The sequence below is a fragment of the Amia ocellicauda genome, chromosome 4, assembly GCF_036373705.1.
Source record: "Amia ocellicauda isolate fAmiCal2 chromosome 4, fAmiCal2.hap1, whole genome shotgun sequence".
NCBI classification, from domain to species: domain Eukaryota; kingdom Metazoa; phylum Chordata; class Actinopteri; order Amiiformes; family Amiidae; genus Amia; species Amia ocellicauda.
The window spans coordinates 53464757-53492145 of record NC_089853.1 but is presented as its reverse complement, the minus strand read 5'-3'; the positions used below and the strand labels follow the sequence as shown (position 1 = coordinate 53492145).

The window sequence follows — 27389 nt, the reverse complement described above, 5'->3', positions numbered from 1 at the left end:
AAGGGCAAAAATACTCTTTGTCCTGGACAGGTTGCTCAGCCAGTTTCCCCCAGAGTTACAGAAGCGCCTCCAGCTAAGAGTAAGTGAGCATCTACATGTGGAGCACCAGCCACCGTGGCCTTACTGAGAGCTGTCATCGCCTGAAAAAGACAAGACTGTGACATGTTCTAGACACTGCCAAAGGAAGTACTACAAGGTAAACCATTCAGTTTTCTTAGAAATATATCCTAATGCCAAACCAAGCATATATATATTATTTTCACTTGTCTGAAACTTTTTAAAACTGCATTTGGTATCCTTTCTCTGGTCACCTTAATGTGTTACACTATATGTGTGTGCGTATATGTTGCAATTCTTTGTGATTTACCATACCTTTTCTTTGGAACCATGCTCTTATGTGTAAGGGCCATGAACAACTGACACTCAAACTAAAGTACATTTGTTTCAGTGTTTCAAAAACAGGTTTTCTACTTTAAAATTGATGGCCTTCTTATTTTATATGGTGGTCCCTCTTCGGATTTGTCACTTACAGGCTTTGAAACATTAGAAAAACAACCCGTGTCAGGGTTGTTTTACTCAGACTCCAGCAATGACTTGAGAGAATTATGAGAAAATAAGTTTGAAAAAAAAGAAAACATCCAATGTAATGTTGTACCTTGTGATTCTGGAACAACCTGTACATTCATCTGGTTTTCGAGGTGGTAATCTTATCAAGTCAATCAATAACAGGACCATTGTGAATATAGGATCAATGCCTTCAGCTGAGTTCTCTCTCTCTGGTGTCGACCTTGATGCCAGCTGCCTTATTGATCTATTTTTGTCATATTAAGAGATTTTGTGTTTAACTTGATGACTTAGTTTGCAGGAATGTTGTTGAACTGTAGATTAACTACTATATAGGAATATTACTCTGTAAAGCACTTTGGGATAGAGATCTGTTGAGCCAGAGAATTTTAATTCTGTAAATTTCCAGCACCAATTCCCTCTCAAGCAATGCCCCATTAAAGGCTAATTGCTTCTCTAAGTAACTCTCAAACCACAGATTTTATTAACACCCCTGCAAATCAGTGTTACTCATGAAACCTTTCAGAATGATCGGGTGTTAAAAAAACAACAAAAAGAAACATGTTTGAACCTAAACAGCCTTGTTGCTGATTAAACGATTTCCAGCATTGCTTTTCTGAAAATCTTTCCTGTAACAAAAATCTAAAAAAAGCACATCATCTCAAGTTAGCATCCCTAAAGTTGTATATGACACTTTTCAATGCTGTTTGTAGTTTTGGCATTAGGGAAGGTATTGTGTAAACTTAACCTCATCAGTGGTGAGAGTATCATGTTGTGGATGTTGGTTAATCCATCACTAATCTTTTATTGGAATTTACTCAATATTGACATGTTACATACAACAGGCAGCCTGTAGAGGGACCTCCAGACACAAACACATACCAGTAACTTTACCTCACTCTCAACATTGTCTTAGATACACTCAGAGGACTGGTACTGGATGGAGTGCGTTGTCTATCTCTGGCTGCGTTTGCATGCTGGTATATATGTCATGTCAGAGATACAGTACAGTAGAAGACATGACTTATTTAAGGTGGTTATGGTGGGTTACAGTTTTAAACCAACATAACAAAACCTAAATGTCCAAAGCAATAATTGTTAAATTAATATTAACAATAACACCCTAAGACTGAAATCCAGCCATACCACCTTCAAATAAATCATGACAGATAGCATGTAAACATTTAGAGCTGACGTCAGGATGCTAGACAAGGTTGTCCACACTTTTGTTAACACTCCTTCATGCACTTTGGTAACCAAATCTCCAACTAGAAGAACAAGCTATATTTCAAAATACAGCTACAAACCATGATTCATAGCTACTGGAGAGATGCCACCATGTGATGTGTTGTTGCTGTTGTTGCTTTGTGACAGTCACGTTGTCTGCAATGCTAGATCATTTCACTGTGTTTGGGGGAATGATGTTATTATTTTAGGGGCTTATGCTTATTAAATCTATCAGGTATTCAAAAAGAATAGCAATAGCAAGAATTAGGTCTGCTGACAAATGTCCTATAACATTTATTTCCACTTTTGCTCATAAGAGTAAAGAGTAAACTGATCTCTAAATTAAGCTCTCTTAATTGTGACTGTACAGGTTTTTCCTGATTCTCCCAGATCCTCATTCAACATGGGTAATGAACTGTCCACCCCTGAAACTGAAAGGGAAAATGCAACTGATCTGCAGGTATTATAATCTTCTTCCTTTTACCTTCTTCCTTCTCTGGCTCCTCCTCCTGCTCCTCCTCTTCCTCTTTCTACTTCTTCTTCTCCTTCTCCCTCTTATTCTCCTTCTCCTTCTCCTTCTTTCTCTTCTCTTATAAATGACATGAGCTTCCATTTTGGGATTCATGCTGTAATGCGTTGCGAATTTGAAATGCTGTGGTTTTAGATGCTTTTTGTGGAATAAAAGTTAATGACACCCAAGTATCCACCATTTCCTGCTAAGTGTGATTGTGACTGAAGGGCAATGTGCATTACAGTTTTATTGGTCATATAAAAAACACCAAATTCAAGCTGAGTGTAAACAGAGTTATGATGCATCTTCTCAAACATCAGGTAGTCACAATCCTGATTGCATTTTATACTTGTTTGTACCCTAGGCAGAGTTGTTTATATTCTGATAATTGCCATATCATGGAGCAATAACACTGCAAAGTAGTCATAAATTGAAATGAATTAGGGCTACCAGTTACCATCCGGCATTACTTGGCGCCAGTGTTGTTGGATCTTGTTTTTCAAGGAGGTGTAGTGCCTCATTAGTAGAACTTGTGTTTGAAATCAGGGAGGTTCCAGATGTTATACTTTAATTGTATATGATTCCTTTCAACAAACACCAGAAAATACAATACTATATAGTAGATTTAAGGATGTCTGACAGGTGTATTTGTATTTCAATTTCTTAATTTCTTTATTCAATATATAAATATACATTTAGCAAATCAATAAATAGGCAAATAGAATTCCTTCATGTCAAACACTGTAATTCATTCACTTGATCAACTTCTAGGTATTTAACACATTCTTACAAGTGTGAAGGGCATAGCAGTAGTGTCAAGTAATAATAATAATTAATACTTTCCCCAGGAGGTCTTTTTAAGATCCACTGAAGTAAAATACATCTCTGCGCCCCAAACAAAAGAATATTGTAAAGCTTAAGCTTGGAGGAGTCAAAGGGTAGCTGAAGATGTTTGTCAGTTCTGAAGTAACTAGCTCATTAAAAACAATTAGACTGCATCTCAGGTTTCTGTTCCTTTAACTATACATACTTTACTCAGGCTCAAATGATTGAAGGTTATTAAGAAATATAGCTGTCTCTTACTTGTCTGTAATCCAACAATAATGATACTGATTTTGTCACCTTGGAAGCAGCTAGATTCAAAGCTAGGCCCAACACAGCTATTGTGCCTTTAGTTTTATTGTAGGATAGGAAATATACAAGGAATAGTATTAGCTGTTGTCTATTTGAGTAAAAAAAAGCATCAGAAGAATGCTAAAAGGAAGATAATGTGCATATTGCTGTAAACAAATGTATATTCTGAAGTTTTATAAAGCTCAGAATCTGATTGCCTTTTTTGCAGGTAGATTAATATGCAGGGTCATATGGCAAGCCAAATTATAATTTAGAGATATCTTTCATTAATTTAAAGATATCTGCAAATATTTCAAGATATCTTCAAATAATTCCAGGTATCTTCAAATATTTTAAGATACCTCTATATAATTTAAAGATATCTGCATATAATTTCGAGATATCTGCAAATCATTTAAAGATATATTTAAAAGTACAGTTAGAGATATCTTTAAATTATTTGCAGATATCTTTCAATCATTTAGAGATATCAGCAAATTACTTCTTGTTCATTTCGAGATATCTCCTGACTTCCTGTATGTAGCCCAAGATCATCACTTCCTGGTCACTTGTTCATTCATTTCTAAGTGATCATCTCAGATAACATACAGGAAGTAATTTGAAAATATATTTAAATATTTTTCAGATATCTTTAAATGAACAGGAAATCATCGGAATATATATCTAAATGATTTAAAGATATCTCTTAAAGATTTAGAGATATCTCTAAATAGACAGGAAGTCATTTGCAGATATTGTTAAATGATTTGCAGATATCTCTAAATGATTTGTAGATATCTCTAAATTATCTAGGTTAGATATTGAAACCAACACAGAACATAAAACATATCCGGTATGGATACATTTATGTTCAATTCCCTGGCACTCTAGTGCATGTGGAGTCTATACGGGGTTATACGGGGGTTAGCAAAAATTCATGTAGGCTTTTTTGTCAAACCGTATTGTCTATGTATGTTTCTTAGCAAGTCACACACAATCAGTCTTGTGTGTCTTAGTGGTGGGACCTGTGTACCCTAATGATACTACACAAACAGATGCTAACTGATGTGTGACTGCATCTTCAAGGTGCATTGTTTCCACACTTAGCAAGAAAACCTTCTCCAACTGGTGAGATTCATGCACATGTCAATCTTAGGCAGAGCCCATTCCTGAGAAACTGCAAAATGGAGGACCGGTTGGCCAGCCCATGAACATTTCTGTGAATGGATTTGATGACGCAGGTATGTGTTCTAAAACCACTTGCACACTGTTACATTTCTCAGTGAGAATGCACACCTTGAAATACCAATCCAAATACTGAAATACCAACCCAACTGGAGCAGATATACACTCCTAACTTCACAGAGCCTCGATCTCTGCAGGTGCTGAAGATCATAAACAAGACTGTCAGGAAAAGATTAATTAAAATATCACTGGCAGTATTTTAAGGTTATGATGCAAAGAAACATTAGAACCCATTGTTGCCAAGATGAAGACAAAAGGTTTCATTTGTTTAACTCTGTGTAAATGTGAAAGCGAGAGACAGACAGACATTTTAATACTTACGTTTATTTATGACGTATTTCCTCATGACATGAAAACGGTGTTGTAAATTATTCCGAATTTGACTACTGCATGCCCATGGAGGGCCTGTTGTGGAGGTGTTTGTGTTGGGAGATTAGCTGGGTGGAGCTCCATTGTCTGTTCAAGTAATCTGTAGTTACAATAACTTTTAAGAGCTATCAACAGTCCTCTGTGTAAAATCTGGGTGTTAGCTTTGACTTGGAAGGCTGTCTGTTTGATTTGGTCTTGTGTAAATATTTTGTATTGGATTTTATAAAAAATAAAAAATAACTATTTGGTTATGTGTGCTGCACATATGTGTGTGTGAGAGATATATATGTGTATATTATGTACATTTCAAACATGTAACTTTTAAAAGGCGTTTACAAAATAATGTTTATCTCACACCATACCACAGCTTTTAATGCTTTCCTTCAAAGCACACTATTTTCTGCCACCGACACACAAACATAGTGCATAATGATTTATTTCTCACTCATATTTATTATTTTTATTATAAAAATGTGTGTTTTATTTTAGCATATAAAATGTAGATGCTAAATGTATTTATTTTATTTATTATTTATTATTTATTTCCTAGCAGATGCCCTTGTCCAGGGCGACTTACAAAATATTGCAATATTTTACAAACTTAGGTCTTACATTGTGGATGAATGAGAAAAGAAAATCTGAAATTTGGAAGTACTGAACTGGACCAGAATCAATTTGATAAAACTTTATACAATTGTATCAAACTGCCAATAAGACAGCTTTCACTGATTCTAATTTATTTTGGTTAATATGTCCTCATCTGGTGATAGGAGTGTATAATTAATGTGAATGTTCATATTAGCAACTTGTAACACTTAAAAGTGTAACTCTCACCAGCATTGTGGGTTTCAGGTTGTGTCGTTAAGAGACCAGGCTAATCTGCATTGAAAACATTACGAAACAATACTATTGCCATTTGCATTAAGAGTCATTTGAATGTTTTTACACTGATGATATTTGCATTCTCATCCACATAGTGTCTTATGTTGCACAATGCAATATAATTCTATACTCTTTGTGTCTGCAGCTTTAAATAGGTAAAGATCAGTATAGTCTGCACTCATAAAATCATGAGACATTGGAGCAGACAGTGTCCCTTTAAAAATGTAGTTCCTTAGTACTGCAAAAGTACACTGAAATGAATGCTGTTTACATTATTCAGTATAGCAAGGAGTGTTATTTTATGTTAGATTTGACAGTAACTGTAATATGTTTATTGGGTTGTTGGTTATTGTGCTATATTGACCATCCAGCTAGTATAAGCTACTATTTCAGTTCACATAATGCTTACACTTCAGTTAGTGCAAGAATACAGTAACAGCTGACAAACAGAGCTGTTTTGTGGTTTTCTAAAAACTAGACTGGGACTTTGGATAAGAGCTACCTCCCCTTAACTAAATAATGCAGTGAGGTCACAGTTCTGAGAAAGTTCCTGTTAGTGCAGTACTTGCTGAACTTGAACGTGCTGTGACATACATTATCTGTAAAATAAAAAATAAAGGATTGTATTCAGTTTAAGGCAAAACACAGTGTTTCTTACAGTTTTAATTTTAATTGATCCTCAGATATGCAAACTGTGTGTCTTTGATATTTAATTTTAACATGGATTACACATATTTGTTTGTGCATTAAGAGTTTTCACATACACAAATGCATTTTGTTAGTGCTGTGAAGTTTCACAATATAATTAATCAATCACAATCTATCAATCAAAATCTATCACTTGCATTTGTGCCTAACGCTTTACTTTGATGGGGTGAGGGGGTGGGGGGCATGGAATTAGTGGTTTTGCATATTATATATTTTTCTCAATTGCAATAAAACTCCAAGGCATAACAAGATGCAGACAAATACATACAATTTAAATAATATAGTGCAATAATTTAAAAAACAAAACAGGAAGCGACTAAATCTCTGTAGATCCCAAGCCCACCCAATGTAAAAAATAAACCCACCCACAAAACAAAAGTGTTCCCTGCTACCATTACAATAAAATTGCCAGTTTGAAAGCAATCATCGATTAAGTCCCCTTGTTCTTAGCTGCGACCCTTGTGAAGACGAAACCCTGTGAAAGTGTTCCGGTTCATGTTTTACATTATAGTAAATGCAGTCCAGTGGGAGATTACTAGATGACTCATTCAGCCATTGCGTTACTGTTGTGGGGTTCAGATCTCCACTGAAACTGCTATATATTTCTTGGCTTCACACAGTGAAGTTTACATGTTTTGATGTTTACAAGTTGTGTCAATCACAATCTTGTAATTGTTGTCTTCTTCTGAGGACTGAAACAGACAATGCAATTAGACAATGCAATCCTGAAAGATTATTTTAATTGTTTTAATTACTTTCTCCTATAGCTCTCTTATTGGAAATGTATACTACTCCTGTACAATAAATCCAATACACTAAAGCATACTTTTCCTTTTCATGGGTAAGATTTGATTGCATGGAAAAAGATGATCATTGCTTACTGAACTTTTGGGAGTTTATTGATCTTACAAACCTATGTAGAAATGAGATACAAAACATTTTGAGGGAATTCGAACAGCATGGAACTTTGGTAGAGGTACAACTAAACTCAAATCTAATGCTTCTCAAATTCACTGTCCAAAGCCAAACAGAGAAATAATATGATCAGTTGCATCATGTTGCTTTTTGATAGGAATTTGGAGAAGCTCTTACAGGAATTCTCAAAACCTTTAGGGCACCTGCCTTTGGATTTGCTGAGAACTATTAGATCAGCAGTTATCACAGACATAGGTCATTTTCTAATACTGAATTGCTGTTATTGACTGTAGGTCATTGCGGTACCTGGTGAGAACAGTGCATTTCACATAAACCGGGCTGTGCACTGCGACTTAATGCAGGGACTGTGCTATATCTTAAATGTTTCCTGTCAAGTCAGATAATTGACCTCCTCTCCATTCTAGTGTGCCTCAAAACAGATGTGCAGCAGAACAGTGCGCTCCCCTCATCCTCCGAGACAAAGGAGATGAGCCCCAGGTCTGAGAAGGAGGGAGATGATGGCAGGAAGAATGGCCGGGTCACGCTCTCGGCTGCCAAGTCCAATTTCTCAATGTCATTCGCCCAGCTGGTGCCAGGCCGTACTGAAGCCAAGATCAGCACCGATCCATCGCCACCGCCGCCACCCAATGGCATGGTGCCCATTGCCCAGAAGGCCATGTCTCTCAACCTGAGCCCCCCTCCCAGCCAGCCGGACCCGACCTCTGCCCAGGAGGAGAGCCCAGCTGAGGGACCGCAGGTCAGTGTGGAAAGCAAGATCAGCTTCTTCGATAAGCTGTTCAAACAAGAGAAGGACAGTAGCCAAGCAGCCAGCAAGGTCCAGCCACAGTCCAGCAGCGCCGAGTGTAACAGTGTGTCGCCCCCCGAGGAGGCTCCCCTGAAGATCAGCGATGCCCTCTGTAGTGTAAGTGCACAACCGGGGGTCAAAGTTATGTGGGGTGGGTGAGGTTTCATATGAGTAATGGGCATTTTTAATAATCATGCATTTGTGAATTTGCTTGACTACTCTGGTTAATGTTGTTCTCACAATTTATTAAACATCTACATCATCGTTATTATTATTGTCCTGCAGATGCAGAAAGAAAGAACAATGCAGAAAGGTTTTTGGTAGTTCCTTGTACTCGGTTTGATTCAATATTGTTATTATTATTATTATTATTATTATTATTATTTTTATTTCTTGGCAGACGCCCTTATCCAGGGCGACTTACTCATATACTTACAACATAAGTGCAAAACAAAGTGCAAAAATACTTAACTGTATTTTTGCACTTTGTTTTGCACTTATGTTGTAAGTATATGAGTAAGTCGCCCTGGATAAGGGCGTCTGCCAAGAAACCTGGACAACAACATAAGTGCAAAACAAAGTGCAAAAATACAGTTAAGTATTTTTGCACTTTGTTTTGCACTTATGTTGTAAGTATATGAGTATATGAACATACATGTGTGTTCAATGTTCAATGGTTAGCGATGCCCGCACTCAGCCACTGAAATAAAAGAAACAGGCATCAAGATTCTCGATTCATTTTATTTTATTTTCAAAATAAAATAGTGTTGAATGAAATTAACAGGTGTTCACCTCAGCCATCTTCAGTATCACTTCATCAGTCTATGGTCTGTCCAGAAGATCGATTTGGGTTTTGGAAACAGAAAGAAATCCAGGGATGTGAAGCACAATCCATATCTGGCATCCGATCAAATCCACAGCCTTCCAAAACGTCCAGATTAATTTGGCCAGTGTGAGCCGGAGCATTGGCACAGGAGCGAAAGGGTGTATATATGAATTACTGTAATTTCGAATGTGCTTTAGTAATGCTAATGCTAATACACATCTGCAGTGTCTTTATAGAGAATATTTTTCCAGGGCGTAACAATTTGTTCTGTGCACTGAAGACAAACAACTCTATTCAGACTGTGTCTCCGATGGCCCTAATTGTTCTCATTCATATACCTGTGGTCACTCAAAATGGGTAGGTGTATTTTAGCAGGGAGAGACAGAATAACAACAAAAAAATCCAGAAAAACACATTTCAAAAAAGTTATAAATTGATTTGCATGTTAATGAGTGAAATAAGTATTTGATCCCCTATCAATCAACAAGATTTCTGGCTCCCAGGTGTCTTTTATACAGGTAACGAGCTGAGATTAGGAGCACTCTCTTAAAGGAAGTGCTCCTAATCTCAGCTTGATACCTGTATAAGAGACACCTGTCCACAGAAGCAATCAATCAATCAGATTCCAAACTCTCCACCATGGCCAAGACCAAAGAGCTGTCCAGGATGTCAGGACAAGATTGTAGACCTACACAAGGCTGGAATGGGCTACAAAACCATCGCCAAGCAGCTTGGTGAGAAGGTGACAACAGTTGGTGCGATTATTCGCAAATGGAAGAAACACAAAATTACTGTCAGTCTCCCTCGGTCTGGGGCTCCATGCAAGATCTCACCTCGTGGAGTTTCAATGATCATGAGAACGGTGAGGAATCAGCCCAGAACTACACGGGAGGATCTTGTTAATGATCAATGAACCATAGTCACCAAGAAAACAATTGGTAACACACTACGCTGTGAAGGACTGAAATCCTGCAGCACCCGCAAGGTCCCCCTGCTCAAGAAAGCACATGTACAGGCCATCTGAAGTTTGCCAATGAACATCTGAATGATTCAGAGGAGAACTGGGTGTAAGTGTTGTGGTCTGATGAGACCAAAATCAAGCTCTTTGGCATCAACTCAACTCGCCGTGTTTGGAGGAGGAGGAATGCTGCCTATGACCCCAAGAACACCATCCCCACCGTCAAACATGGAGGTGGAAACATTATGCTTTGGGGTTTTTTTTTTGCTTAGGGGACAGGACAACTGCACCGCATCAAAGGGACGATGGACGGGGCCATGTACCGTCAAATCTTGGGTGAGAACCTCCTTCCCTCAGCCAGTGCATTGAAAATGGGTCGTGGATGGGTATTCCAGCATGACAATGACCCAAAACACACAGCCAAGGCAACAAAGGAGTGGCTCAAGAAGAAGCACATTAAGGTCCTGGAGTGGCCTAGCCAGTCTCCAGACCTTAATCCCATAGAAAATCTGTGGAGGGAGCTGAAGGTTCGAGTTGCCAAACGTCAGCCTCGAAACCTTAATGACTTGGAGAGGATCTGCAAAGAGGAGTGGGACAAAATCCCTCCTGAGATGTGTGAAAACCTGGTGGCCAACTACAAGAAATGTCTGACCTCTGTGATTGCCAACAAGGGTTTTGCCACCAAGTACTAAGTCGAAGGGGTCAAATACTTATTTCACTCATTAACATGCAAATCAATTTATAACTTTTTTGAAATGCGTTTTTCTGGATTTTTTTGTAGTTATTCTGTCTCTCACTGTTAAAATACACCTACCATTAAAATTATATACTGATCATTTCTTTGTCAGTGGGCAAACGTACAAAATCAGCAGGGGATCAAATACTTTTTTCCTTCACTGTATATATATGTGTATGTAAAATAAATTGCATGATGTAAATAATTTAAATATGTATTGCAGTCAGGGGCACAATGGCTGCCTTTATGCCTGCGATTCTGGATTTGAATAATGTATTCAGATGCCTCGCTGAAGAAAACAGAAAAACTGGCAGGGGAGTCATAGCTCTGTGTGTGTTTGCATTAAGGATTAGGGGAGGATCGCAGAATAATGACATGCTTATTGAATAGCAAGACCTCTGGATGTACACAGCCAAAGCTCTTGTCCAAAGAGATAAACAGTTATTCTAACTGGGTGCCTGGATAATGTCTTGTCAATGAACATGAAAAAAAAAGAAAGAAAGAAAAGCACGATATAAACACAAATAACTCTTTCTGTCTATTTCTGTCAATAGCTTACTTCTCTGGGGAACTACTGTTATAGTAACAGTAAATGAGCTGTAATACAAAATGACACCATATTTGTATCCTGATGTACTTGTTTATTGCAAATGATGATAATAGTAATAATCATAATAATAATGGCAATGGGTTATCATCCATGTACATACATTTGAATTGGAATGGAAATACAGTGGAAGTGCCAGTATAGTTATGAGATGCATCACATCATCTACGCCTGTGACCTGCACTGTGTTTAGAGGGGCCTTTCTATCACAATGAATATTGTATGACTTTCAGGTTATTATTCTGCATATCATGATCACCACACAATCATTTGGCATTTGGAGCATATTGCAGGAAAAACTAAACCTAAACTGCCATTTCATCTCCCCATTGTTGTCTGTACGTTTGAATAATTAGTTGGAAGTGGTTCAGTACGAGAGAGGAACATTGCCATACATAAAAGCGAAGGAGAAAATGTTTGCCATTGGGCTTGGAATGATAAACAGTTCTGACTGAACATATTCAAACTGTGAAATTTGTTTAGCTTGATAGTAAAGCATAATTATTCTAAATATTGAAGCAAGATTAAAACTCAAAGCTCATATTCTGCAGCTCATATTTTAGTTTTCGAACTCATCCATGGTGGAATTTGCCAACAACATTCCTTTCTCTATAAGGTCCTTGTTTAGGAGACTTGGAATGCATACAGTAAATGTCAATCAGACCCCAAATTAACACATAATGCATGGGTGAATCAGACAAGAAATTTTGTAAAAAAAAAAAAAAAAAGGCTGGTATAAAACAAATTCCCCTATCCCAAAAAATAAAAACACAGCACAACTATTTATAAATACCCTGGCATTCCACGTAGCACAGGGCACACATAATCGGCCAGCGTGGAACATTGCTGAATACCAATAGAGATGAGAAAAGCTGTGGATTAATAAAAGGGCAATTGTTAATAGTTAGTGTGGGCAGTGGCATGGCTGGAATATTTGTGCTCACATCTCAAAGCCACAATTAACAAGTGCCGAGATCGCAATCGGCTCTGCAGCTCCAGTGTATCGACGCTTCTTCTTGATTTGTCTACAGGAGCCCACGGAGGTACAGAAGAGTACAGTGACGCTCCAGAAAGCAGAAGGTAAATCTGGGAGCGCACCTGCTGTCAACGGGACTACTCAGAGCTCTGTGGGGGAGCAGGCCAATCAACAGGAGGGAGCTGAAGAGGACACTGCAGCAGAAGACCACCCAGTTATGAACTTTTTCAAAACTCTTGTAAGTTGTGCTGTCTTCTATAATTTCCTCAAATAAATCTATCCTCCATTTGCAGGTATTCCAAGCGAAGTATTTTCTTTGATTTCATGCAAGTGCATTTCTCATATACATATGGAAAGGGGATGAAATATGTAAATGAACTTTGTTATGACTGAATGGTTAACAGTTTGATTCTCTGAAGATTCAGTCATAGAGAGGAATGCTGCATTTAATCAGTAAGGGGGCTTTTAACCAACAATGTTATCACAGAACAAAACCAGAAATACAAATTGCAGCCCTTTATCTGCCAATATGGAGCTGGTGCTGTATTTCTGTAATGTTCCTTCCCCTTAATTTGTCCTTTTTTCTTAATAACATGACTTTGCTTTCCACTGTTGTCGGGATAAACATCTTCCTAGGGAAGCAATAGAAGATGATTAATGTGTATGTCACTGACCTTTGGTCATTGGTCATTGTATTTGGAATTGTGTATCGCTGTCATCTGATTTCATTGTTCATTTGTGTATGGGTGGTGGAGCTGATAGTAGATTCCAGGTTTTTTTTGTGTCTTATCCAGATATTTTAAAAAAGCCTGGATTTGCTTTAAGAAACGTTATGATGCTGGGTCAAACCAGTCCTGTTGTTTGACAGATTGAGAAGAACTGCTGTAGGACAGTCACAAGAGTCCGTGAAAGATACTCTGGACTCGTGCTGATGGCTGTGTGTGATCACGTCACCATGTGCATTAGCTTTTTGTTCCCTCTGCAGCCTGAGAGCACAAGGAGAGCCTGTGACTTGGGAACTTGACATCTGCGGGTTTTAAAGAATGGGAGTTGATGCTTTGTCAGGAGAACAAAAGCAGTGAAAGCAGTGAGATTGTGTGTGGTGTGCTGTTGGGCTTTGAGTTTGTGTGTGTGTTGGGGGGGGAGGGTAAGTGTGAGGGTTCAAATTTCTCTTTGAGTTTAACATACCAGTATTCACTTCAGTGTCCTGCTGGTTCTCTTAGGAAAAGGTGGTGGGTGGGGGGTGCATTAAAATTTCATCTCAGTCCTAGTGCTCTACAGGTCTCAAATTTTCTTTCTAATTCATCTACATTTTACATCATTTATCTAGGGACTGTATCTTTTAAGATTAACATTATCTTTATTCAGAGATTGCAACTGCCGCTAGCCTTAATTCAACTCTTTGATTGTTCAGTTTAAATATCTGAATCTTGACAACTGATACTACACTACACTATACCTCTACCTGTGCTATAAATTGCTTACGAGGCCCTACGCCATCATGATCTTATAAAGCTTGAAAAGGCACTATGAAAATGTATTGTTGATTCAGTATTAATAAGGGGCCGGATTAAATCAAAACTTTGACCCACCAGCTAATAGCAAACTACAAACCTGTTCATCATAACGGTTACATTTATGATTAGAAGAAAGTGGCATCTTACTGAAAATGAAGCCGCAACTGAGAACAGTTCTGTGGTTTTCTATTAGTGGGTGGGCCAAAGTTTTCATTTAATCCCAGCCAAGATTCTATAAATACTATAATAAGTGCAAAGATGAATACTGAGATGATTGTAGAAAGACTTACTTTATGCTCTTGATATGTTGCTGCAAAGACATTGAAACTGTGCATGGGTTTGATAGCACAGTAACACCACATATAACCATTAACTTTTTATTCATGGATTTATTGGTACTTCTATCCCTTTCTTAGGTGACCCCAAGTAAAACTCCAAAAGCAGAACCTGACTCTCCTGATGTCTCAAAGGAGAAGGTAAGCAATGAGCAACATACTATTAAACAACGTAGCAACATACTATTAAATGTTCAACATTTAAATGTGCTTTTATATGCTTATTATCTCTGAAGCACAAAACCTATGGGTGATCTAAGGAGGGATTTTTAACTGAAGGGGTATATTACTCCACTGTCATGCAAAACAAGCTTAACTTGATGTCTGTGTGACAGCTGATTATCTTCAGAAACTATAAAGTTATTAATTTGTATGTACGTAGCGCTTTAACTTTTTATTATTTATTTTCCTTATCACTACCTTATCACCAATAAATCTTAATAAGTTGGCATTTAGATCCTAATTACATCCTAAGTGTTTAATTTGTGGCTGAAATCAACTCATGCAAGGAAAACTGACCTATCAGAATCTAAATTGCCCAAAGTGCAAGAACAAGATTCCACCTAAAATAGGATCGTGTGGTAAAGTTATTATCATTGGCTAACTCTAATGCTTTAATGCAACAAATGAATAGTGAAATAGTGGCTCAGTGTAGACACATAGGTAAAAAGAAAATACTTTGTTTAATCATTTACTGATTTTTGTAAGCTTAATTGAGGGAGAGAAGGTACAATATACAGTCAAGGGAAATGTCGTGGTCAAAAATTAAAAGGGAAACCTTTCAGCCCATTATACAAGATAAGAGAGTGATATGCATATATGAGAATGCAGTAAGAGAGACAGCTGATAGTTGCATCCAAATTAAAGTTGATACAGAAGTTTGACTTGCCTTCCAGAAAGAAATACTTATATGGACAGGAAGCAGTGTGGAGACGAGCAATCAAATTAAGCTCAGGGTTGAAAGCTATGGAATAATGTAGATTACTTTAAAGCAGCAAAATCTATTGAGTCTGAAAAGGAAGATTTGAGATTGAGGGAGTCTTTAATGAACATACACTACTGTTCAAAAGTTTGGGGTCACTTAGAAATGTCCTTGTTTTAGAAGGAAAAGCATTTTATTTGTCCATTTTGTCCATCAAATAATATCAAATTGATCAGAAATACAGTGTAGACATTGTTAATGTTGTAAATGACTATTGTAGCTGGAAATGGCTGATTTGTAATGGAATATCTACATAGGTGTACAGAGGCCCATTATCAGCAACCACCAGTCCTGCGTTCCAATGGCACGTTGTGTTTGCTAATCCAAGTTTATCATTTTAAAAGGCTAATTGATCATTAGAAAACCCTTTTGCAATTATGTTAGCACAGCTGAAAACTGTTGTGCTGACTACAGAAGCAATAAAACTGGCCAGTAAAAAGAAAAGATTAAGATGGGCAAAAGAACACAGACATTGGACAGAGGAAGATTGGGAAAAAGTGTTATGGACAGACGAATCTAAGTTTGAGGTGTTCGGATCACAAAGACGAACATTTGTGAGATGCAGACCAAATGAAAAGATGCTGGAGGAGTGCTTGACGCCATCTGTCAAGCATGGTGGAGGCAATGTGATGGTCTGGGGGTGCCTTGGTTTGTGGTAAAGTGGGCTATCACACCATTTTACAACACCATGCCATACCCTGTGGACGGCGCTTGATTGGAGCCAATTTCCCCCTACAATAGGACAATGAGCCAAAGCACAGCTCCAAACTATGCAAGAACTATTTAGGGAAGAAGCAGTAAGCTGGTATTCTGTCTTTGGGGAGTGGCCAGCACTGTCACCGGATCTCAACTCTATTGAGCTGTTGTGGGAGCAGCTTGTCCGAATGGTACGTAAGAAGTGCCCATCAAGCCAATTCAACTTGTGGGAGGTGCTTCAGGAAGCATGAGGTGAAATCTCTTCTGATTACCTCAACAAATTGACAACTGGAATGCCAAAGGTCTGCAAGGCTGTAATTGCTGCAAATGGAGGATTCTTTGACAAAAGCTTTGAAGTTTGAAGGACACAATTATTATTTCAATTACAAATCGTTATTTCTAACCTTGTCAATGACTATATTTCCTATCCATTTTGCTATATGTCCTATTCAAACTCATTTCATGTATTTGTTCTTGGAAAACAGTTTGACCCCAAACTTTTGAATGCTAGTGTATATCCACACAGCAACCAGGACTAGAGGACACAGAAGACAAATGTGGAAATAAAATGCATCTCATGACTGAGTCATTTGTTTGCACAGGTATCTTGGAGAAAAGTGCCAAGCCCATTTTGTAGAAGGGGTGGACTAGGACAATGTCACAGAACGATCAGCATGTTAATGCCAGCTGGAGTCACTATGATGGGCAGACTGATTCAAAGGCAAATAACCCACAAAAGTTTGTTAAGTTATAAAAAATATATATATATTAGTAAAATAAAATAAATAAAATATATAACATGTTAAGGGTTAAGGTTAAGGTTAAGGTAAAACCAGTGAGACTAGAAGGGATTCTGTGCCCCTTAACCAACATTTGAGATTGTTGTTACTCCTTCCTGAAAATGAATATGTTACAGTAGATAGGATTGTGTATTACTTTTCAGGTCGACAACTGTGTGTTTCCAGGGCTTAGGCATCCTCTTTTTCCCATGAATCACCTCACACACATGTCATGTGGATTTAGTTAGAGGAGGTGTGGTTGTGCCACTGTGCAGATTCTGTGATGATCATTTTTTCAAATTTGGTGTGAGAGTTTCAGCAGATATGAACCAAAATAAACAAATATCCCACATGTCACTTGAAATGGAAGAAGACAAAAACATTCCTTTCATTGTTTTCCTTTATAATTTTTATTTTGTGTCAAGAGATTCCTTTCTCTGCGCAGGAAATTGTGGTGATATTTGCATATCCTTGTCTTGCTGGTTATATAGTCCTGTTTGCTTTCCCATATAAACAAGCCAGTGTTTGGCTTGAGCAAAGACACATGTTAAGAAAGCATTCCTTGACATAATATATATATATATATATATATATATATATATATATATATATATATATATATATATATATATATATATATATATATATATATATATATATATATCAATTGCTCCTTGTTTGTACAACAAGCATGTGATATCATAACCACCTGGGTTGTGCCAAAGAGTACTCCCTCTCACTCCCTTACCTTCTGGCGTGCAGAAGAAAGCCAGTGAGGTGTCTGAAGGTAAGGGCAAAGCTGAGAAGGAACAGAAGCAGCTGAAAATGGAGAAGGCTTCAGGGGCACAGTCGAGTCCTCAGGCAGCCCAGGACGAATCAACCAAAACCAAAGAGCAGGAATCCCCAGCCAAGCCGAAAACAGAGAAAGACACCTCCAGCCCCTTCAGCATGCTCTTCAGGCAAAAGGTACCACTGACTAGGGATCGCCTCAATATTGAGTTCTTCTGCCTGCTTAGAGATCCACCCAATGGAGTGAATGTTTTTACCACGTTACGATAGGGACTGCAAAATCAGACTCCAGGTATACATTTATACACTGGAAAGAGCACTTTTGATAGGGTTTGTGCAATTTTAACGTGTTTTCTGTCTTCTGGACAACAGATACATGAAAGCACAATCACTTTGAACCACAAATTAAATGCTTTAATAATAACAAGTATAACAATTTGAATGTTCTGTTTTTGTTGCAGTTACCACAGTATTAATAGTTTTAGTAAAAGTGATCTTGTAGCATTCCTGACATTTACAGATCTTTTAATTGATTTATCTTTTCAGACAGTGAAGGAGATTCCACAGGCAAAAACAAATGTAAGTACACACAGCTGTGTATTTATTACTTTGCACAGGAAACTAATGGATTTCTATTAATAACTGATCATCCTATGCCAACATGCAAATTTTACAATGCTAACAGGAAAGCAATTATTCACTTACTACCTTGATACAAGCATGCATTTATTTTTAATGTTCTCACATTTACATGCAGTTAGGTGACTGTGTTTTAAGAAATGCTGTTAATTAAGGTTTACTGTTTACAAATTCCTATATCCTCTCCAGAATATTGCATTCAGCAGAACCTTAGGAACAACTCTTCAGCCATGTGGGTTTAAAATCTACTAAGCAAATGGAGGCAAAAGCATTGTCTGCAGTGAACCAGAACCATGCCCCAACCAGGAAACCGTTTACAGTAGCACACTAACAGAAATTAAATTTTGTGGTGCCAATCAGATATACATTTAGTGTTGTGAAGAATGTATTTTTCATTAGCTGTGGAGTTTGCTCGCTGACTGGATTTTTAGGATGAAGCACAATCAAAGTGTCATGTACTTCCGTGTAACCATTTAATCATTCTAAGTGTTTGTCAGTCCCATGCAGAAGAAGCCTAATGTTCAACTGGTTTTGAACAGCCCTCAGCAGTTACAGCATTTAAGTTAGAGAGCTGAGCTTCATGCCCAAGAATAAACACTCTACCCACTTCCGCACTAAAGTGGCTCTTTCTCCCTGACCAGGGGGAACAGGACGTGGATGCTGCATCGCCTTTGAAAGCTACCAAGGCTGTGGCTCCACCAGAAGCAGCTAAAGGTGACAGCAAAGCAGATTCAGCAGCTAAGAGCCAGAAAACCTCCCAGAAAGAGGCACCTAAAGAGGCAGCCAGTGAGCCCGAGACCCCTGTGAAGCAGAAGCCTGCCAAGGACACATCCAGCCCCTTCAGCAAACTCTTCCGCCCAAAGGTAAGAGAAACCCACAGCAGGGAACTGAAGGGATTGCTATTAATGGGTTTATTTCAATTTGTACTACTTTTTCCATTGCAATAAGCAAGCATGGTAAAAATGGCAGCAAAGACTACCAAAGTACCAATCTCAGACAACTGTGTATAGCTCTAATCTGTCATTCTCATCATAATACTGTGGTGGCCACACATACAATGAACACAGGTACCTCTTGTGTAGTGCACTGGTTGTACATTTTCATGCAACCGTGTTATTTCCACTTGACAATCCAATAAAAGGGTATTGGGCGGTGCCATGAAGTACTCACCTACTGCTCCTAAATAACACTCCCAATACTGCACAGTGTACTTTGCAATATGCCTTTTCCAGTTCTATCTAGTTTGCGTTGCATCTCAGCACTGACAGGATGCTGCTGCAGGCTGTCAATCCTGCAGGGTTCAGCGGAAAGAAAGGCGTTGTTCTCATGCAAAGACACAGCAGGGCGAACAATGAACAGCATAATAAAGTTGAGAGGATTTCTGAATCACTTTTTATTGGGCTTTATTGCTTAACTAAAAACAAATACATTAGACATGGTTTTACTGCCAGCAGGGACTCTGTGTAACATAAATTATAAGAATACTACAGTTGTTCCATTTGTCTTGTATAATTATTTGTACCATTATAAATTAATTGCATTCATTCCTTGTTAGAAAAACGAAGCCGGTATGAATCTTTTATGTATATAGTCGACATAAAACAGATGACTTGCTATTCATTTCACAGCAGAACAAAAGTGTTCCAGAACAAAACTGTTCCAGGGTTGAATCCAGTATGGAAACTGCTTTCTTTCTGTCCTGTTTTTCTTCAATTAAAAACCTTTACTGCACCTAACCAGCTTTGGAAAATGAGTCCAGTGTGTGTCAGGTTCATATTGCTCTCTTCTCCACCCTTACCTGCAGACAGTGGAAGATGAAATACCAGAAGCAGATGGGAAGGTAACCCAGGAAGCTCATGTGTTTGCATTGCCTTTCTAAACTGTCCTGTTTTGTTGCTTCCGGGAAAGGTTTTTGCGGAATTACGTATCTGTTTCAGGCATCTTGCTTGCATATGGTGCAGTTGTAGCAGTGTGCAGAACACCTCCATTGCTGCTGTAGTTTGGATGGCTTATGCATATTAAATCAAACCAGCTATTCTCCTGCAAATTCCTGCAAAATGATCTGTAATCCAACTCCCCTCATGCAATTAATCTAAAGTAACCTGAGAAAGGAGCACATGGAAGAAATGCGTTGGAATTTCTTTGTGATTTGATGTTGGCCATTCTCACCAAATAGATGCAATCTATTAAAGCATTTTAATCCATAATCATGATCGGTCATGATCAATCTTTTAGTAAAAGAAGATATTGGGCCATATTAAATCAAAACTTTGACGCACCCGCTAATAGAAAACTACAGAACTGTACTCAGTTACGGCTTCATTTTTAGTAAGATGACACTTTCTTCTAATCATAAATGTAACCGCAATGATGAACAGGTTTGTAGTTTTCTATTAGCGGGTGGGTCAAAGTTTTGATTTAATATTGCCCATTATCTTAAAAAGATAATGATCCCAAAACATATTTAAATCAATTAGTTTAATATAAAACGAGTTTCAGAAATGGGTAGCTGATGTCTGTACTCTCAGGAAATCTAAATAGATGACAAACTCGAATGTGTTCTATTAAGTAAGCACACCGCTGTAATTATCACTATATGGGGTCAGGGTGTCGGGAGCCTTCAGGGCTAATCATTTCTGAATGACTGGTCTTAAGTTTTGCAATCTTATTGTACAGAGTCCTTCTAGATTATAATAAGCAGCCATAGACATATTACACCTGCAGCAACAGATTTAGCATAAAATGGAGTTTGGCTTTTTTGCATCATGCAGGGTGATGCAAGTGTGAATGCAGAATTCAGTTATGTATAGCATGATAGTTGGGAAATTAGACCAATCCTCTTGATTTGTAGGATGCTCCTTTAAAGAGAGCAGGGCATTGTAGCTTGCAGCACTTAAGGCCACATCAAACATCCACCAGCCTGCCTTGAAGATTTTGCAACTTTCTATTTTTACACATATTATAGGAATCAAAGTGTGCTGTGGAGCAAAGCGGGGAAAATCGCTTTGTACATCTTTGGGGAAAAAAATGAAAGCAAACCAATTTTCTTTTTCGTTTGTGTGCAAGGCTGAGGTGGATGCAAAGTCCACAGTCCCAGAAATGCCCACAGAGCCAGAGCCACCAAAAGAAGAAGAGAAGAAGCCATCCAAATCCAATTTCATCTCCTTCTTCAAAACAAAGGTAAGGAAGCTGCAGCACGTTCGCTTGGACCGAGAAAGAAAGCTATTAAAGTGGGTATTTTTGGAGAAAAAGCGTTAATGCAATGTGAAAAATTAATTTATTTTACTCTATCCTCACCACTTCCCAGCTACCTCATATTGTTGTCCATTCTGCAGATTCAGATGTTCACACAGATGTTCCTTATTCCTTCCTTGAAATCACTTGTCTCCGCCTCACCAGATCTCTCTAGCAGGTGTTGCTGTAGAGCTGTGCACGGCCAAGCATGGCGGTTTCACTTCTCAAGTCTGTTGGACAGTCTCTCCAATATAGTATTCCTTGTGGCACCCAAACTGAGACATCTTAAATGCCAGACCTACTCACAAACCCCAGCACAATATCAAAATATGCCTTCTAATCACCAAATTTAAACAAAAGCAGCTACTGCAGGCCGAGCTTCATCGCCTTTAACCTTAGGCTCTTTCTACAGCCTCTTTATTTTGTCTGTACTCTGTACCTTACAAGAAACCTTTGTGATTTTAGTCTGTCAAAGAGGAGGAAAATGAAACTGATTCAGCAGAAGTAAATGGCAAAGATTCTGACCCTACAGTAAGTGATGGTTTTGCCTGGATATATTTGGTGGTGGTGGTGATGGTGATGTTCTTTATGTCTATTAGTTTGATTATTTGTGCTTTTTCTCTTCAAGTAAACACATCTTTGCTGTTATCTTTCTATCATTTCCAAGAAAAATCTGTCATATTTGGGGAGGGTTTTTAATTTTAATTTTGAATAGGACATTGCCCCAGGGGACAAATCCTGCATGTTTTCTTCTAATAACTGTCTGGGCTTAAACAAATAGTGACCGCTGGCAGGCTGTCGATTTCATAAATTTTAAGTATTTGTTGTTCCAGTCAAGAGATCCCATTGGATTCAGAAGTCTCTCACACATGAAGGGCACCACTAAAGAAACTCCAGCATCCATTCTCATGTGAAATCTCCACACTGTTTCACTGGATGCTCATTCAGTGGGCCGCAGTCACAGATGGCCGCTGCAGCCCACTGTGAAAGAGAGCTTGTTTGTTTTCAGGATTTAATCTCCCAATTCCAAGACCATTGTTTTTGTTGTGTGTGTAATCGGCTATGGTGCTGCCTGAAATGTCCTCTGAGAGCACAAACAAAACGTAGCCTAGTGCATGAAATCCCCCTCTGATGGAGCTAACACTAAAATATGGAGAAGGACAATTTGAAGACCAAAATGGAAACTTAAGACAAAGAAGGTGGCAGAGTTATTGATTTTTTAAATATGTACATCACAGCTTTGAACCACCAAATACACTTTGTACATCCTTTGATAACAGATTTTGAGAGCAAATGTTTTGTGCACTGCACACCACATGATAACTGATAAGTGATATTAAAATCTTGCCCTATGGCATTTTGTTTCATTGGCTGTAGGTGATCCTTATGGAAGAATACTTCCTCAGATAGCTGAATGTAACACAGACAGTTAAACCTCATTAAGCAATGCTGTTTAGCTAGTCATGGCAATTGTTTATGTATCATAGAAGAGAAATAATAACAAGAACCTCCATGTTTGTGGGGGAAAAAATATTAAACTGGGTGTAGGACACAATTCAGTAAGGAGTAATTAAGATTTGTTAGAACCTCCTAGTCTGTTTTGTTTCTCGTAAAGTATGAGGTAGTAAATGGGACAGGCAAAGACCTATCTATTGTCTAAAGCTGCAATTTTCCAGTATTATTCCTCTGGGGATATATAATTAAGGGGTTTCCTCAGGCTCAGTCAAGAGAGCTGAAGTGTAACAATAGATTGTGTCAGAAAACCACTGTTTATCCTAAGGGGGTCACAGTTTATCACCGTTGACAGCCTCCAACACTCCTCACATTAACTAGCCCTGAAAACCTTTTCCTGATAATTTGTATTTATTTATACTTGTTTTCAAGGAAAATGTAAAGCTGTCTTTAAGTTATTATGATAATTTTTTTAAGCATTTAATTAAAAGAATAATGATGTATGACTGCTTCCACACTGACCCACTGGAGGCGGTTTATTTTCATCCTCATAGTTCTATAGGTTGAGAAGTTTAAAATACCTGCAATATTTTCAACCTAATTCATTAAAAAATTTAAATACTGTAAAGATATATTGTGTTGGATTTGCTGTTGCTGGCTGACTGGCCTGCCTGTTCGCTGATTGCAGTGTGTGGACACATCAGATTCTGTTGCTCAAATGCTGTGTTTTCCAACATAGAAACCCCTAGAATCTTTCCTCCCACGGTGTCTTTGTCTTTCTCCCCCAGACTCTTGACAAAAGAGAGAAGGCCGCCCAGGCTTCTGCTGCAGTGGAAGCTGCAAGTCCCAAACCCAAAGAGGAGCCCAAGTCTCAGGCTGAAGCAGAGAAGAAGAAAAGTGGAAAGCAAGAGAGTTTGCAGAAGGCCAAGACCCTGGAGGTCCCTCAGGACAGCAAGTCCGTCTCGGAGACCTCACAGAATGGAGAAGACAACCCCAGGAAAATTGAAAAGAGGAACTCCATCGGGGTGTTCTTCAAAGGCCTGGTAGGTCACTCACACTCCACTATGGATCTCTCTAACCAACAGTTGAATGCAAGACATTTTGCAATTGAAGAATAAAAAATCATTATGATTATACATATGTAGTTGTAAGTGTGTGTGTTTTGTGAGAGAGACAGAGAGAGAGAGAGAGAGAGTACTCCTAAGTAGATTTATGATGCAAGATGCACACACTCCTAGGTTGGAGACGGTTTTCACTGCTAAAGTAGGACACACTGCCATTACACTTCTGTGTCAGCTTGTTCAGCAGTGCCTGTTGTATATTTTTAAAGGGGAGTTGATTGTCTATTTAGGCACAGTAATTCTGAATCACATACACACTATCTATGCATGTATATACATTTGTGTGTATGTATGTATATGAAAAACTCAATGTTTGTTTGTATCTGGTGGGAAAATATCCTGTTCTTTGCAAGTTTCGAGACACAAAGATTTTGAACAGGATGTGCAAAGTTACTTATCTCAAATTACTGTGATCCAAACAATCACAATAATACTATTTATTTCAATATGTATATAATGCCACAAGGTGGCAGTATTTGCTTTTGGTAAAAATAAATGCATAGCAGGTTATGCAAGATGGAACAGAAAAAAAAACATTCTCATAAAACAATATTATTCATAATAATAATAAATCTAATATGTGCTTCCATTGCTTTACTTTTGCTGTAGTATAAGCATTGTCAGGCTGATTTTAATTCCCCCTTCTTCTTTAACTTTTTTAAACTTCTGTAGAAACTGAAAACCATCCCTGTCAGGTGTACAAAATAGCTTTCATTACTTGTTTTGGGAATTTTTAAGATTTCAGCCTTTCAGTAGCATGAGGAAGCACAGAATTAGTTATAAACGGGAGAAGGAGACTTGACTAGTTGATGATCATTGCCTTCATAACTTGTCTTATGGGTAATAGAGCATATTATACATTTCCACACTGAGTGCAAGCTGACAATGGCTTCCATCTCTGTCACCTTTCACACTCCAATTGTGTATTTCTCTGTTTCTCTCCTTCTTGAACAGGGCCCAAAAAGGCTGTCAGAGGTTGGGGTTCAAACAGACCCTGTGACAATTACCTATCCCACCGAAAAGTCCAAATAATATCCATCCTGGAAACCTCAAGTATGTTTTGTGCTGAGAGGATATCAGACTGTCGATGCATGAACTCTTATCCCTAAAAGTCTTTTCTTTATTGTCTGATTACTGTGGGGGGGGAGTTCTCTATATATTCAGTACAGCAGGGCTTAATGCAAGTGACTGTTTGTGGAAGGAAGTTAGTTCTGTTGTGCAGGGGGGAGAGAGGAAGTACTCAATGTGTGAAAGGCTAAAGAAAAGGATAACTTCAACTCAGTGATATAAGGTAAAGGTTTTTTTTTGTTTTTAACTTAATTTCATCTGATAGATGGCCTTAAATTAAATTGTATGTTCATTGTATTTTTAATTATTATTATATTTTATTCTTTATCGGATTCAGTTAACTGCTAATTCTTCTAACACCTCCACTGGGTCCCTCTCAGGATTTTTCACGATAACAAAAACGATCTTCTTTCTCACATGTAGTTCTGCAAATGACAATTTGTTAATATACGCCAATAATAAAATGTGTAAGAGGAATTTTTACATTGGTAAACTGGGTTCAGTTTGCAGCTTCCTGTGCTTATTTTCATTCTTTTAAGAAAAAGGATTATTATTGGTTCTTATGATTGTTTCTTATGAATTGTTTTTCTTTCTTTAAACAAAAATATAATAACTTTAACACCAATTTAAGGTAAGTCATATCAAATTATTTAGACAATGATTGAAGCTTTGCAGTTAAGTGACTCAGTAGGTTTGGCAGAACAAAGTGTACAAGTTTGCATATTAAAGCACAGTATTGAAACTTTAATTTTAATTTCAGCTTCCTAAGGGAATTATATTCAGATCTCATCCTCTTTCTGGAAGTGTCTTCCCTGAAAACAGATCATTTGTATCTTATCTACTAACATCATTGCTGATGTTTAGTTTTATCTGAGTAGCATTTGCAAGGTCTTTGTGTTCATTTTATTTTATTTGTCTTTTTCCTTTGGGGAACAAAAATAGTGAACCGTTCTGTGGAGCAAGACACATTAAACCCAACCTTGAGAGTGTGGTCAGCTTGCACCTCGCCTGCTGGTTTAATAGGAATGTGGGGAGCCCTCTGCTATTTTTACCAACCTAAATGCTTACTGCACATTAAAAGTGGAAACCAGAAATGCATAGTAGCAGAAATGAGAGACCATACAGATAAGGGAATCGATGGGCATCCTCTATTGACACTGACAAGACAGAATGGCAGAAATGGGAGCTAACTCAATTTACTTAATACCATACAATGCAGCACAATACAATACAGATTTATTTCTACGTAATTTCTTTAATGCTTAGACCACCCAGAGCACTTTACAAAATTACAAACAACAGAACAGTACTTATTTTTTTATAATACCCAAACCACTTACATATGAGCCAACTCAAAAAGATACATTTTAACTGGGATATGATGCTGGTAGTGATGCATTATGCCATCAACATGTTTTGCTTTGGTGTTTCTGTTTTTGTAGTTTATTATTTATATACCCAATTTCGTATTTACTATTATTATTATTATTATTATTATTATTATTATTATTATTATTATTATTATTATTATTATTATTATTATTTCTTGGCAGACGGCCTTATCCAGGGCTATTTACAACATAAGCGCAAAACAAAGTACAAGAATACAGTTAAGTACAAGGCATCAAACATTACAAATTCAAATTTACATTAAACAATCCAAATGAAAAGCTTTTTTTTGTTTGTTTCTAATGGTGTTTGTTGTGTTATGTATTCACTGTGTTTTTGATACTCAATGCATCTGAGTTATATTTATTTTCTGGATATTTTAAAATACATGAACAAATCGAATCGAAGCTCCTTTCGAATTAGTTACCAGTACCTCTCAATATATATATATATATATATATATATATATATATATATATATATATATATATATATATATATATTATTGTTGTTATTATTGGGTGGTGGAATGTAGAAGAAAATAACAATACAAATATAATATTTCCTGTAAGGAATGGTAGCCAGTCACCAAGGACATCGATTGTAAAACAAAAAGCACAATTTGTGCAACAGTCCACAAGGGGGAGCCCTCAACCTTTGTTTGCCACGGCAGTGTTGTAATAACAATTGACATCGAAGAAGATAGAAAGTAGGTTAAGCAAACTCCTATCAAATAGGCAAATACCAAGTTTTTCTACCAACAACAATCAATAATTTAAAAAATGAATGCATGATCAACTGACACAATTGCATATTTAAAACACACAAGACAACGATGTGGGAGTAACCTTTTATTCAGTAATTTTCTCCCCTGTATTTATTTCTCCAAAGTACACCAAGCTCTGATAACAAGTCTCAGGAGAGGGTATTAGGGCCTTAAGAACAT

The 27389-nt window shown here is 37.7% G+C and overlaps 1 protein-coding gene across 3 annotated transcripts; it reads left to right on the top strand.

Annotated features, from left to right (window-relative positions):
* The first annotated feature begins 39 nt into the window (after positions 1 to 39).
* bcas1 (brain enriched myelin associated protein 1) lies at positions 40 to 25531 on the top strand. Of its 3 annotated transcripts, XM_066702759.1 has the most exons (14): positions 40 to 196; positions 2162 to 2251; positions 4572 to 4656; positions 7960 to 8456; positions 12498 to 12680; positions 14376 to 14435; positions 17514 to 17717; positions 18087 to 18119; positions 18821 to 19042; positions 19984 to 20019; positions 21246 to 21359; positions 21879 to 21944; positions 23654 to 23908; positions 24941 to 25531. In XM_066702759.1, exons 2-14 carry the CDS (start codon positions 2195 to 2197, stop codon positions 25016 to 25018), a joined length of 1890 nt encoding a protein of 629 aa, XP_066558856.1. In that variant the 5' UTR covers positions 40 to 196; positions 2162 to 2194; the 3' UTR covers positions 25019 to 25531. The 3 variants fall into 3 exon arrangements, with proteins under 3 accessions (XP_066558856.1, XP_066558857.1, XP_066558858.1); XM_066702760.1 differs by lacking the exon at positions 19984 to 20019; XM_066702761.1 differs by lacking the exon at positions 21879 to 21944.
* The last annotated feature ends 1858 nt before the right edge of the window (positions 25532 to 27389 follow it).

Bases quoted from the DNA above. Each gene is read 5' to 3' on its own strand.
- bcas1 (XM_066702759.1), top strand. From the start codon at position 2,195: ATGGGTAATGAACTGTCCACCCCTGAAACTGAAAGGGAAAATGCAACT. The intron at 17,718-18,086 runs GTACCACTGACT...TTATCTTTTCAG, and splicing joins GCATGCTCTTCAGGCAAAAG to ACAGTGAAGGAGATTCCACA. The intron at 21,945-23,653 runs GTAAGTGATGGT...TTTCTCCCCCAG, and splicing joins GCAAAGATTCTGACCCTACA to ACTCTTGACAAAAGAGAGAA.